At 37.1% G+C, this 14669-nt stretch overlaps 1 protein-coding gene across 6 annotated transcripts in view; it reads right to left on the bottom strand.

The window, feature by feature from the left end:
- The window catches only part of LOC127424501 (drebrin-like protein B), an 82051-nt gene that overhangs the window by 13063 nt on the left and 54319 nt on the right, over nucleotides 1-14669 (bottom strand). For all 6 annotated transcript variants that reach the window (XM_051669790.1, XM_051669801.1, XM_051669810.1 and 3 more), the window contains one exon: nucleotides 10981-11055. In XM_051669790.1, the coding sequence (XP_051525750.1) occupies nucleotides 10981-11055 (75 nt within the window). The remainder of the gene's footprint in view (nucleotides 1-10980; nucleotides 11056-14669) is intronic.

Here is a 14669-nt window from a genome sequence, read left to right as displayed (position 1 = left end):
AGTAGCAAAGGAATGAGACAGTGGAAGTGACAGAGGGCCCCGTGAGTGTTGAATTGGGCTCAAACCCAACAAAACCCACAGCTTTAGAATGGATTACATAAAGTACAGGCCTCTTTCCACATTTCTCTGAAATGCACAAGAACTTGAACATGTCGGGACCAATTTGTTTACATCTCATTGCTTTTTCTGTGACTGAAATTACTTTATCTACAGCACATTAGGCTAAAACCAGGGCTAATTTCTCCTCCTTCTTTTCTCCCTCTTTCTGCTTGGGAGGAGTTAAATGACTTAACTCTCTGTTATTACTTGCTTTAGATGAAGCCCTTGACATACAGTTAGCCCCAGGCTTTAGTGGTGATGACAGTATTAAAGGCACTGAGGACAGATTCTCTCTCACACACACCTAATGACTACATGTCTACATACTGTTGCTTACAGTTTAGGCTTCAATCAACCACATATAATGTATAATGCTGTTGATAAATTAGTTTTAACAAAGACAGTCTACAGAACAAATGTTATAGTGCAGTGCAATGGTTTGCAACTGGTGAGTTGTGACCTGAAAATGCATCACAGATCTGTTCTGATAAGGTTGTAGACCACAGGTGATAAAACAAACACTTTTCATATCTTTTGACATTAAAGACTGCGTTCAATGTTGATTCAGCGCAAATTCATCTTTCACCATTCGCTATTCATCAATTGGTAATATGGATAATATGAATCTGTTCCATGCGTTAGGCTGGTAAATCACACTGTTGTCTATGCATTTACAAATTGTACATTTTCCTATACAGCCTATGTCATGTTAATCATTTTGCAGTTCATGTAAATTTTAATACATTTCAATGTTTGATTTTAGGACATTTTTGTTTACTTTTGTACTATAAACACTTTTGGTACTGTGTTGTGTCGCCACTTGATGTCCAATCTAAAAACTGGGTCCAAATGCAAAAACTGGTTAGGAAACACTGCTGTAGAGTGTTATTTGTGTATTAAGGCAAACAGCAATTGCAGAATTTTTTGGAAACACCAAAAAGCAGTCAGTCTGGCGGTCATGACAGAGCCCTTACTAGCACAGACTAGTCATGAATAGACAATAACAAAAGGGAGTGATGAAGAGAGAAAGCGGTGAGAAGTGGCTGGGGGGATTTACACTTCACTGTGGCTCATACTCTGTTGCTCATCTTGTTACTGATACTCTGAAGGCAGACCTCAGAAGCAAACACATACTACACTGTTATAAATGAGGTAGGTTTAACATTTGGTTCAGCTGTCGATGTAGACGCAATATTTAATATGAGGCAAATTAAAACAAGGCTGTGTTCAATCAGTTGTACTATTCTGTACATTATTGTTGACCATTCAGCCAACGAAACATTGAAAATAAAATTTTCTACAAAAAAACAAAAAACAAAAAAACATGGGTTCAGAAAATGTACAGTGATCTAGGACTTTAAGACAGTACAACCTGTTTTCAGTAAGTAGTCCTTGAAGCAACTTGTTAGCAAGTTTTTAAAGCACACTGATCAAAATTCAGATGAGATATGACAGATATGAAGAAGACTGTGTGTAATTTACATTGTAGAAAAAAACGGAAACGTCTCTTGATGTAATGCTACCATATCATTTTTTCTCAGTGCGAAAGTATTTTGTGCTAAAACCCATAAAATATTCTTGAGGGAACCCATGTGTTATGATGTATGTAAATTTATAATGTTTTCTCTCTCTCTCATTCTGTCATCTGAGTGTATGTGTGTGTGTGTTTGTCTCGCTCTCTGTATGTTCCTGTTGATTTGAAAATTGAACGCTCCTCCTGTCAGCAGTGATTGGTTGACTTAGTTGCAACAGGTCTAAAACACCTCTTCTGCCTAAGACGAGCTGCTTGTGCTTCTTGTGCACCTTACTAGCCACCAGACCAATCCCTAGTACTTCTAAACACTAGTGAGACAAGAGATTTCTGTGTATTGGTGTTCATCAGTAGTGTTTGATGATATGGTGTTCTAAAGAAGTTGGGTTTGTAGAGGTGACCTGCCCTGTTTGTTTGATAGTTCACTCTGTTTTTGTTAGTATAGCTAGGTTAATTTGAATGTATTTTTCTTTTCTTTCCCAGGTTAGTTATTCTTCTTTTTTCTTTTGAAGTTGTTTTGTTCATTATTTTGGGGCCAGGGGGTCACTCTAAATCCAAAAAACCTGCTGCTCTTCTTCCTCAAATCACTTCTTCCAATAAATCACTATTGGATTTATGATCTTTGTTCTTTCACATTCACATTTTCCTTTACTTTATTGCGCTCTAACTCCTAGGGGACATAATACCATGCCGAAGAAACCTTCTGGGTTGGCCAACAAACTGACAGACTTTCTATCTATCCCTCAAAGCCTTGTTTTCATTCGCCTGAAATTAAATATGGTTTCTAACCTAACTATGGTCAGTCAGAATATCTTTGGCAAGCTAAAACATAATAACTGGACACAAATTTGGTTGGACTTTGAGTAATCATTGATTTATGCCAGAGATTTTCTTTGAGATTTTTGTTTTAATTAGGCAATGTCAATCAAACTCTTAAACCATTCACTGAATATAGACAATTTCAAAGACTATTTGTCAGTTTAAGAAAGTGACATCTTTGTTCCTTGAACATTTCCAGTTAGTTGTCAAACTTGTTCAAAACAACAGTGAGAGGCAATTCATTTATAGTGACTTTAACATGATTTACATTAGTAACATTAACATGATTGCCATTAAATGTCATTATTCAAATGTGGACCATGTTATTCGGTGGCTGGATACTCCCTGGATGCCTGGGACTAATGGAAATCACAGTGTGTAGATTCCCGACCCCTGTTCTAGCACTTCTACGTGACAGCAACAGCTAAACTGTGAGCGCATCCACCTTGTGGATAATTCCAGGCGCATGCGCATACTGCATGTTCAGAGTACGCACAGTTAGAAAAATCTGTATACCATCATTTTTCACTTGAATTTGAAAAAGCCTCTGAATTCATGTGTAATTTGATGTTATCGAAAAATGTTGCTGTTAATTTTAAATATTTATTTTGTGTGAATTTACCTAAAAAATTTTCAGGTTGTGAAATTCAAGTTTTAATTATTCAAGTTGTTGATTTCAAGTCATGAAATTTAGGTCTCAATATTCAAGTTGTTGAATACGGGTTGAGAAATTCAGGTTGCAAAATTCGAGGATGACATCCGGGAATGCAAGGAAGAGCAAACGAGCGTCAATGTAATCCATTTTTCTCTTGGACAATTGCAAAGCGATGGAAACAGCTCAAAAGTAATTTTAAATGTATATATTGTCACTGTCTGATGAAAAACATGTATCTCCAAAAAAAATTTTTCAAGAGCATGGAAAATTTTTTTTCCCATAAACAATCTTACAAGATATTTGTTAAACAGACAGCCTGATTAAACATCTTTTCATTGGTCATTTCGATGCACAATTCAAACAGTAGGAAGAGGTCATTCGGTGCATTCCGTCTATTGTAAACAGTCAAAACTGCCAAAAGTGGAGATCTGTGTTTTTCACACACACACACACACACACACATATATATATATATATATATATATATATATATATATATATATATATATATATATATATATACAGTATATAGCCTATATACTGTATAGCCTACATTTTTAATAATGTGCAAAACATCTTTTCTCTGCTCCTTGGCAATTCACATTGAACGAATCTGCTGAAAAGGCAAGTAAAATTATTCACATGCATGCATACATGACCAGATAACACAATCCCCAGATCCCCAGCATGGTCATACAGTGACGTCACATGAAACAGGTCAATAAGCTCATACATTACTGTGAATTATATTTATTTTTTTGGTATAAGTATGAACTGAGTGTCTTATAAAGGAAATTAATATAATAATACCTGATTAATAATAACTACAGGAAATGACAAAAAATACTTTATAGGCATCAGTATTATTATTTGTGTGTGTCTGTGTGTGTGTGGGGGGGGGGAGGTGATTGTTAATACTTAAAATGTGAGGAACAAAAAGATTGACATTTAAGGTTAAATGACTCGCGTAATGATCACTTTTCTATTTTGATCTTTCACGCATGCATTACATGCAAGACAAAAAAAAAAAAAAACTATAACGGAATACTGCTGTCTGATTTTAGTAAGGGATACAATGCAAATGCACATATTAGAGAACACTTCTATAAAGTATATAGATGGAGCCCAGATTTGTATTATCATGAAGGTAACATGGTCTGCTTGAAAATAAACATAATAAATAAGACACTGACAAATCATCAGTAGTCTACAAATGTAATGCATATGAGGTTAGACTATCCAGAATTTTGATCAAAATATTAAAAAGCGAGATGGCCTGCTAACTCAAGCAATCCAGACTGGTAATGTAAACAATTAGGTACAGAATGTGTATTCTAAAATGTTATTTATTTATTTATCTATTTGCAGACTTGCAGTTAAAAAGAGGTGGTTTGATTATTCGTTTCCACTGGTAACTGTAATTTGCCCATATCATTATGAAATTAGGTTCTTGATGAAACTTGCTGTTAGGTGAAGGATCCAATTTACTGATTAGTAAATCAGTTTCTTCAAAACACATTAATGAAACATTATAATAAGTATCCCTAAAGTAGACCTTTTTGTGTTTTCACAATGTTGTTGTCACAGTTGTTTAAAATAACTTTTTTGAGCTGTTTCCATCACTTTGTGATTGCCCAAGAGAATGATGGATTACATCGACGCTCATTTGCTCTTCCTTACATTCCCGGATGTCATCTTTGAATATCGCCACCTGAATTTCTCAACCCGTATTCAACAACCTGAATATTGAGACCTGAATTTCACGATCTGAAATGAACTTGAATAATTAAAACTTGAATTTCACAAGCTGATTTTTTTTTAGGTGAATTCACACAAAATGTTTTCAAATATTTAAAATTAACAGCAACATTTTTCGATAAAATCAAATTACACTCATTCTTTTTTCAAGAACATGAATTCGGAGGCTTTTTCAAATTCAAGTTCTGGCGATATAAAAATGATGCCATAAATCTGGCTGCACACATTCAGTGCTTGAGCACTCTGCTAATGGCAAAATTTTCATCACACATCCTGTTATTGTATGTGTTTGACCGAAGTATACTCTGGGCTTCAGTCTGGATAAGTCATTTCTGGTAAACGTTTGATGGTCTTTTGCTGTTCTTTGTTGACTGAGACTTATTAAAAGTTTTTGCAAATATCTTATTTCTTCTGTTTTAGCTAGACTTCGTGGCCGCGCTAAGTTCAATGACCATGCACTAAGGCTTATCCAATTTTCGTGAGAGTGCTAATTCTAAGTGCAATTTTCATGCCAGCGCAAAGCGCAAAGCGCAAGTGGGCATGGGTTGGAGTGTTTGCACTATCTTTGTGTGTATTGTATGTTAATGAAAGTGCAATATGCTATTTTCCTGAGAAATAGGTAATTGCACTAAGACGTTTGAGAACCGCTTCTTACTGTATCTCAGTGCAAAGTCTAAAATTTCTTCCTACATTTGCAGTTTGGGATTTCCACCAGAAGATCATTTTAAAGAGCTATCAATCACTTTTAATACTAGCCATGATTTGTGTCAGTAGATCAATATGATTAATAATAATAATAATGTTTATTTTCTATAGCGTCTTTGAAAGCTCAAAAACACTGTACAGAAATAAAACATATTAAATTAAAAATAGAAACATATAACAAATATTCATTTAAAAACAATGAACAATGGGAGAGAAGAGCAAAGCATATTTCAACCAGGTGACAAATTTTTTTTATGAATGGGCTGTCTTTATTTACAGTATATTGACATTGCTTGACATGAAATGGAATATATAATAGGACGCAGATGGTGCAATAACCAGAGAAGAACCTCAGAATTAAATTGCACTTGACCCAGCCCATTAGCACTTTACATGCGTGGTTTCGCCAATGCACTTGTGCCTAGACTTAGCGCATGCTTGCACAAAAATATCAAAACTTCATGGCCATGACCACTGACTTTGCACATTTAACATATCGCATAGCGCTGCACTTAAGCCATAGCACTCTTAAAATAGGGCCCTAAAAGTATGCGTTAGTCATTTAGCTTTTACAGTTCTGGGTTATAAAAATGCTGCTACCGGAAATGCTTCAGGACCAGACATGCACAGTAGCGTTCTAATTTCTTTGTCATTGTTTACCTCCTTGAAATGGTCTATATATTTTTTGTCCACAAAACAGCAAATTAAAAGGAGCAATATTTATCTGTGAAGTGTCTACTGTACCTATAAGAAACATTTTCACAGAAAGGTTTTTACGTTTGTCATTGATTAACGTCTTGTTTGAGATTGTGCAGATCCCTCAAAATGAGTTTAGAAAGGATTATAATTAATTCTGATGAATGTTGAGCAAGAACACTGTTAATGCATCTGACAGGATGTCTCCGGCTGTCTGATTTTATGGCTGTATTGGGGTCGGAATAAGGGTCCCGTTCCATACAGTATTTGCTCTAGTTGGGAACTGACACTCTGGTATGGGGGCCTGCCTCTCCCACGCTATAAAACTTAATTCCCAACCTGACGTAGCCTAAAATCGTTCATGTGCTTAAATAACCATCAATCAACATAGAAATCACCCAACAAGATTTAAATCCAAATGGAAATAAAATAGACACTTTTGTAACATCAACATTCCCACGCTTTTTTATCAATACATTTCCGTGTCCTTTCCAATCATTGGTGATTACTATATTTTTTTTAATAATTCAAATTCAGACTGATTCACTAATGAATCACGTAGACTGATTGTGAACCAGTTTGATAGATTCATTGAAAATATTGCAATATGAAAAATTATATCACAATGGCTTGCGAGCATGCTTTACCAAAAAGCAATATAAAGTCAATAAAATAATTAAAAGCACATAACTAGAAAACATTTCCATAATTTTTCCATGACTTTGGAAATGTTATTAATTGACCATAAATATTCATGAATTTTACAGACCAGTCGAACACAAATGTAAAATTAAAATTCTAAATTTATAGTTTTTTCAGGATCGTGGGAGCCCTGTAACTTACACATGCTGACATTTATCACACAAATACACACACATTATGGATGAATGTCACAAAGCAAGGTCATAAAGGTTGTCTATCTGAAAAGAGAGAGAATAACACTGAGAATTGAATAAACAACATTCTTGGCATGCCTGTAAAGCTGACCAGGCGATGTCTTTATAAGGCATTAAAACTAAGACATTAAGAATGTTTGACGATCTCATACAACTATACAAAATTATGGAAATGTTAAACCAACATTGCCTTGGTGGCGGAGTAAATAAAACCTCAGACAGCTTCAAGAGACACATACATACATCACAAGATATATAAACTACATAAAACTTCCTAAAAGCTAAGATTGTTTCTCCATTACGTAACAGCTGAAAATAAAAACACTTTTTCTATAACAAACATCCTTTCCTGCTTCTTTTGCTTTCCTTAGAAATTTCTTACTTGCTTTAATTCCTACACTTATCTGAATGTTTTTGTGGTGCCTGTCAGTGGCACTGCTCGGTTGTTGAAAGGAACAATAGGGTCTGACACACAGGAAGAGTCTACTGTACAATAAGACCTAGCACCATGCAGCTAACCATCACTTAACACATACTAGAAAAGGAAGGAAACCATTTATAAGTGGGAAATCTCAGAATAAAACAGAAGAGTGCATTTGTACACATGCTAATAGGGTTTATGGTTTCAGAATTGTGAGTGAGAACCTTTTTTACATACTCCACCTATTCATTCAAATAGAGGCAAAATGTGAGTTTTTCTTTGGATAAATTCCATTTGTACAAACAAAGCAGCAATGTAAGTTAAGAAAGACCATATAAAGCAGAACAAGGTGTCCCAGTCTGGTATGTTGAGAAATCAGATAACTGTGATATCAGAAGAAAGAATCTGGCAAGTCAATCAAAATTGTCATGTTTCTTCATTACAACAACACCTTAAGAATGAGAAACACATCCACATGAATTAAAGGAGTATTCTGAGTTAAATTCAACTGACAATCTATGAGCATGCAACAAAAAACACATTTACGGTATTTATAATGGAAGTATACGGGGTAACCATGACAGATGGCAGCGTACAATGATTTTACTATCACTTTACACCTCCATATGTCTTTCTCTATTCTCTCTCTCTCTCTCATACGAGGCCGTATTGTTCTGGACCTGTATAATTGCATCATCTGTATCTTATATACTGTAAACAAAAGTTTTCATTCAAAAGTGTTGTGTGTATGTGTACATAAGTGTGTTTTTGACTCCCTATCAGATTTACTTGCTATATACTGTATCTTGTATAGGGTTATGTGCAAAATTCCTTGACAGAGAGAAGAAGAGAGAGCAGAAAACCAACAAGAGCACATTCCAGAGCAATACAAACACAGGATGTATTCGAGAATGAGACAAATGTGTGTAGTTGAGAGTGAAATACATTATAATATGGTTCCAAATGTGGCTGTAAATAGCAGTAAATACTGCCTGATTGCGGAAAGTGAAGGGGTTGATTTAAGATCCTCACTCTTTATTTTATTATGCTTTCCTCTATGGTTTAGTTGATGACTTTATTAAAAATTACTAACAATACTTGTTATTAATGATTTTATGTTTTTATATCATGTGTTCAGATAGGAGACAAAGTCAGGCCTACACACAGTCATAAAGCCTGACTGAGGCCTGTAGGAACACTCAAAGCCTGATAACACACAAAAACGGCACCAAAACCATACAAAGGGAGTCACAACAGACTGCAGATACCATCAAGCCTTGCTCACTTTACACCTAGGTGTGAAATTCTGAAGGATCGAACTCTCAACTCCTATTGGATGAAACGCATGACAGAACGCATCCCTCAACCATGATGTCATCGAGAGTATAAAACTCCGGAAATTCCTCCTAAGCTTTATTCACCGCATCTAGTGACAGTATTCACCGCATCTAGTAACCTACATATCTGAACTTTGGCCATATAATCTCCATCTCGCTGGACAAGCCAAGATTCTCCGTGTTCCTCCGAGCAGGCTAACGGATCCGAAGGAGACCCCTGAGCAATCCGCGTCTCACCCTTTTGCCTGCAGAAGTCAAGAAAGAAGATTTATTTTCAACCGAGTCGACTGTTGATTTCTCCGCCAACCCACCGAGAATCAGCCGCCGTACCGGCTGCTGACAGAGTGAGGAAATAGCCTCATGTCATTCCCCGAGCTTCGAGGAACCGAGTCGGAGTCAAACGACGGACAAACACACATTCTACCTGCGTCCTCACACGACTCAAGTAAGAGGTTGGGCTGTTTGTGCATTTCCGCCATCGCGGGTGAGATCGGCACACTGAGTTTATCCATTAAAATACCAACAACCCCAGCAGGCAGATTACGAGCCGTTCACCGCATCTCTGAGTGATAAAACTAATGGTTGCCGTCTCTCCCATGATCGCTAAACCGGCTTCGGTGCCGTCACCCTGTTCTCTCTCTCTCGTACTAACCGCACACACACACAAGACCCCTCACAAACATACCCTTACACACATTTGGCAAACAGATAACTTGGCGATAGAGCCCTGCTTTTTCCCTAATAATGACACATGTTAAAAGGGCAGACGCAATTAACCAGTCTCTTCGCCAACATTCACGGCCACATTCTCTGGCCAGAAACTTCACGTGACACACTCTCCACGAGAGCCGCGCCCGCCATTTGTACACTCCTTCTCTCCTTACACACACACACACACACCTCTACCCTCATCTCATGTATTATAGGCTTATCTGTTACCATATCTAATCATGTTACTGTTTAGTTTGTAGTTGGAAGTCAGAAGTTTATTGACTGCATTGTACTGATTATTAATTTATACTACTGTATCAATAAACTTTGTTATACTTTAAAGAGAACAGTTTTGGTATTGTTCGCATGCACCTGTGCCAAGGACTGGCAGGGGATGTCAGTGCTCGGATTCAAGCCTTCATTGTTTCCCTTTTAAATGTCGATGTTCTCCGGACGTCGACTTTCCTAAGAGAACAATCCTATATTGAGACTGCTATACTGTCTGCTTATTAGTCCCCAATTCCAGGGTGGTGCCCCGGTGATATTAATCCTTATTAATATTCTATTGATTTTGATAATTGATAGTTATCTTTGACGATTGTTGATTTGAAGGATTAATAAGCTAGTGTTGATTCTAATCAATGTTCTATTGATTTTAATTATATTTAATTTTAATTATTTAATTATACTTTGATAATTATTAATTATTGCTAATAAACAAACCCACGCCTGAACGAAGCCCCAACATATTATTTATATAATTTCACAAGTGATGTGTATATTTAATACTCATTTAGGCTGTCTTCATCCAGAGAATACATATACACCGTTGTACAAGTTTACTTATTATTTTTTAGAGAGATTTTAATATCAGTTTTGTTCATGTCAATATTATTGTGTTTATTTTATGTCTTTTGTACTACGTTCATACTGGTAGTATGAAACAAATGTGTGTGTCCTGTGGGCTTTATGGGTAAAAGAAAGGCCATGCCTACAGAAGTTCATAAAGCACTTGTGGCTCTTGTCAGCCAGTCAGGCTGCGAGACCAGCTAGACCAGCTAAATACCAGCTTGGCAAGGCTGAGAGATCAGATAAACCAGCTTCAACCAGCTAAGACCAGCGAACCAACTTGGACTGGTCTAAGCTGTTTTTTATGCAGGGATGGAGTTAGGGCAGTTATAGGATGTCAGAAGAATTATCTGAAGTAGTAAGGAAAACTGCTGAATACTGTATATACACACAGCCTTGTGATTATATGAAAATCCTTCCCCTGAACGTTACTCAGGAACACTACTATGTGAAAGCTGACGAGATGCAGGGCGGCTAGTCAGGGGAGAGAGACTGTTTGTTACCTTGAAGAAGGTCTTGATGGCAGGCACATGGCTGGCACATTCTGTTATGCGGTATTCATCCACACTCTCACCAACCTGTTTGAGGCAGTCAGAAGAGAAGGCATTTTAAAATAGGGAGTTTCAAAAGGGGCCAGCAAGGAGGCACTAAAGAGTCCACAAAACATTTGTGAAAAATGCATTAACTTAATGCGTTACATTATTTTATATTAAGATTAAGTATACTTAAAGCCAGTATATTTTTGTTCCATCATAGACCCCTTCTGTTCCATCATAGAATACTTCTGTTCCATTATAGATCTATATTTTTCATCATAGAACCCTTTTGTTCCATAACAGATCTATATCTTCCTTAACAGAACTCTTCTGTTCCATAATAGATATATCTTATGTCCTAGAACCATTTTGTTCCATAACAGATCTATATCTTCCCTCATAGAACCCTTTGGTTCCATTATAGATCTACAGTTTATCTTCCATCATAGAACCCTTCTGTTCCATAACGATGTCAGGATCCTGTCACCCCAGTCAGTCTTGTTTATTGTTTTTTGGTGTCAGGATCCTAACACCCATGACATGTGTCTCATGTTGTGTGTGAGCACATGGTTCCTGTTTGTGATCTTCTGCCATGTGCTCTTGCCGTTTTCTTTGTCTTGTTTTCTGTTCCTTTTTTGTGAACACATGGTTTCCATGTGTGTTTTCTTGCCTTATGCTTTCCTGTCAGTTCTGTTTTGAGTACTGCCCTCTTGTTTACCTGATTATTAATTCATCTGTATCACCTGGTTTTCCCCGTTACCCTCCTTGTTTGTTCCACTATTGAATCTCCCTGTGTGCTCTGTCTTGTGCCAGTTTGTTGTGGATGAATTCCCTGTCAAGGTGTTAGTTTAGTGGTCTCCCTGTTAGTCTTTGTGTTAGCTGAATTTGTCTGTCAGTTCCTGCTCTAGTGCCTCACTACTATGTCTCTGCTGGCTCTCGCCCACATGGCCAGTGAGGCTTCCCTCTCCAGTTCTGCCTGGTGGATATTGCTCTCTGGCTCTTCTTCCCTTTCTTTCTTCTCCCTCTCTGGCACATCTGGTTTCCCACCTGAGTCTGCCTGCCTGATCTGCTTGCCTGACAGTGGTCTCAGTCACCCGACCAGCCCTCCTCTCCACCCTCCTTTCCACCAGTCTTCTCCTGGCTCCAGATTTAGCCCTTCGGGATACAAAATGAACTTTTGTATTTCTCTGCAATTGAGTCCTTACTCTCTCTTTTCCATAACAAATCTATATCTTCCATCATAGAGCCATTCTGTTTAATCACAGAACCCTTCTGTTCCATAATTGACCTTTATCCTCTATCATAGAACCCTTCTGCTCCATAATAGATATATATCTTGCTTAACTGAACCCTTCTTTTCATTTTAGAACCCCTGTTCAATAACAAATATATTATCCTCCATCATAGAGCCATTCTATTTCATAACAGAACCCTTCTGTTTCATCATAAAACCCTTCAGTTCCATAATAGAATTATATATTACATCATAGAACCCTTCTGTTTAATCATAGAATCCTTCTTTTCCATAACAGATCTATATCTTACATCATACAGTACAAGCCTTCTGTTCCATAATAGATCTATATCCTCTATCATAGAACCCTTCTGCTCCATAATAGATCTACATCTTTCTTATTTGAACCCTTCTTTTTTCTTTTTTTTTAGAACCCCTGTTCAATAATAAATATATTATCCTCTATCATAGAGCCATTCTATTTCATAACAGAACCCTTCTGTTTCATCATAGAGCACTTCAGTTCCATAATATGATTATATGTTACATCATAGATCCCTTCTGTTTAATCATAGAAATATTCTGTTCCATAAAACTACCTGTATATCTTACATCATAGAACCCTTCTTTTCTAACATAAAACCCTTCTGTTCCATAAAAGGCATATGTCTTCCATTACAAAACCCTTCTGTTCTATGATAGATCTATATCTTACATAATAGAACCAATACATTTATAGGAATAAATGTGTATCTCCTGAAATGTTACATCAGCACTCTTTTGTTACATCTAGAACCTCTTGTACAGGGGTCTCAAACTCAAATTACCCGGTGGCCACTAGTCAGGAGGTGTTCTTTATCGAGGGCCAGTTGAACAGTTCATAAATATATGTATAAAAAAAAAAAAAAAAAATATATATATATATATATATATATATATATATATATATATATATATATATATAATTTATTGCAAAAAAAATATATATAAAAAACTGTTGTGAATATGTAACTCTTACCACGTTTAAGTCTCATTTACCTCAAGTGGAAATAATAATATTTTTCTGATAGCCTCTAAAATTTGTAGTCCTCCTGCTGTGCCCAGGTGAACGTCCCTGAAGATCACTTTTTTTTAGAAGCTCTCCTTTGGCTGATGTGTTTTGTGAGATGTGAGACGAAGGGTTTGTTTCTCCCCTCAAATGGCCTGACGTGTTCTTTTTCATGGTGTTTTCTGACTTTTTTGCTATTTACTTTTTTACCATTGACATGCAAGTGTCAGCTTCACAAATATCTGACGGACTGAGTTGTAAAATTTCCATCATGGTCTATTTTTATCTGTCACAGTCAGTGTTTGGGATTGACAACCGCATTTACTTACAGGTGTGAGTCTTTTGTCATGGCACTGCAGACTGAGCAGAGGCAGGGCGCCAGTGAATAGTACTCAGTAAACAGTTTCAGTTATTGGTGCAGTTATAGCCTACAGTTATGCATCTTGCATGGACAGACGTTTTCTGAGTTGACGACTCATCTCTCATTCATACTAGCAGACCGCTCTGCATGCTATTGAAATACTAGGGACATTAAAGACCAAAACAAAATGCAGAGAAATGTAAAAATGTATTTGCGGGCCGGGTTTGAGGATAAACTATTAACACTCACACAGGCCGTATGGATTTATCTCATGGGCCGGAGGTTTGAGACCCCTGCTCTAGTACATCAGTGATGTGTGTGTGTGTGTGTGTGTGTACATTTTAATGCTACATTGTGGGGACCAAATGTCCCCACAAGTATAGTAAAACCTGAGATCACCTACCTTGTGGGGCCCAGCCAGCGGTCCCCACGAGGGAAATGGCTTATTAAACATACTAAACTATGTTTTTTGAAAGTGTAAAAATGCAAAAAGGTTTCTGTGAGGGTTAGGTTTATGGGTAGGGTTAGCAGATAGAAATTATCGTTAGATCTGTATAAAATCCATAAAATGCATGGAAGTCTATGGAGAGTCCACACAATGATATAAAAACAAGTTTGTTTGTGTGTGTGTGTGTGTGTGTGTGTGTGTGTCTGTCTGGATACCAGTCTGTTACACAAGAATGTTTTTTTGCACATAACAGGTCACTGAGACCACTCCCCACTTCCTCTGTACAGTGCTTGACTGGCTACAGATGGCACCTCTGACCCTAACCACAACATTCCCACTTTTCGTCTTAGCAACTAGAGCCCTCATGGATATTAGAAATGTTCCCAGAATGCTTTGTTTCATCTGTATTTGAGCTCCGTCAGTTACAACTCTGAAGGTCAAAGCCCTTTTGTGAAGTGAAGCCATTGACACATCTCACCAACAGAAGCCTCACATCCATTGCTTAAACATGGACTGTTTAATGATGTGGCAGCCCCAACCAATGAGAAACCACTGCAGGCTCATG

The sequence above is a fragment of the Myxocyprinus asiaticus genome, chromosome 3 (assembly GCF_019703515.2).
Source record: "Myxocyprinus asiaticus isolate MX2 ecotype Aquarium Trade chromosome 3, UBuf_Myxa_2, whole genome shotgun sequence".
NCBI lineage: Eukaryota > Metazoa > Chordata > Actinopteri > Cypriniformes > Catostomidae > Myxocyprinus > Myxocyprinus asiaticus.
This window is presented reverse-complemented; position numbering and strand designations above follow the sequence as displayed.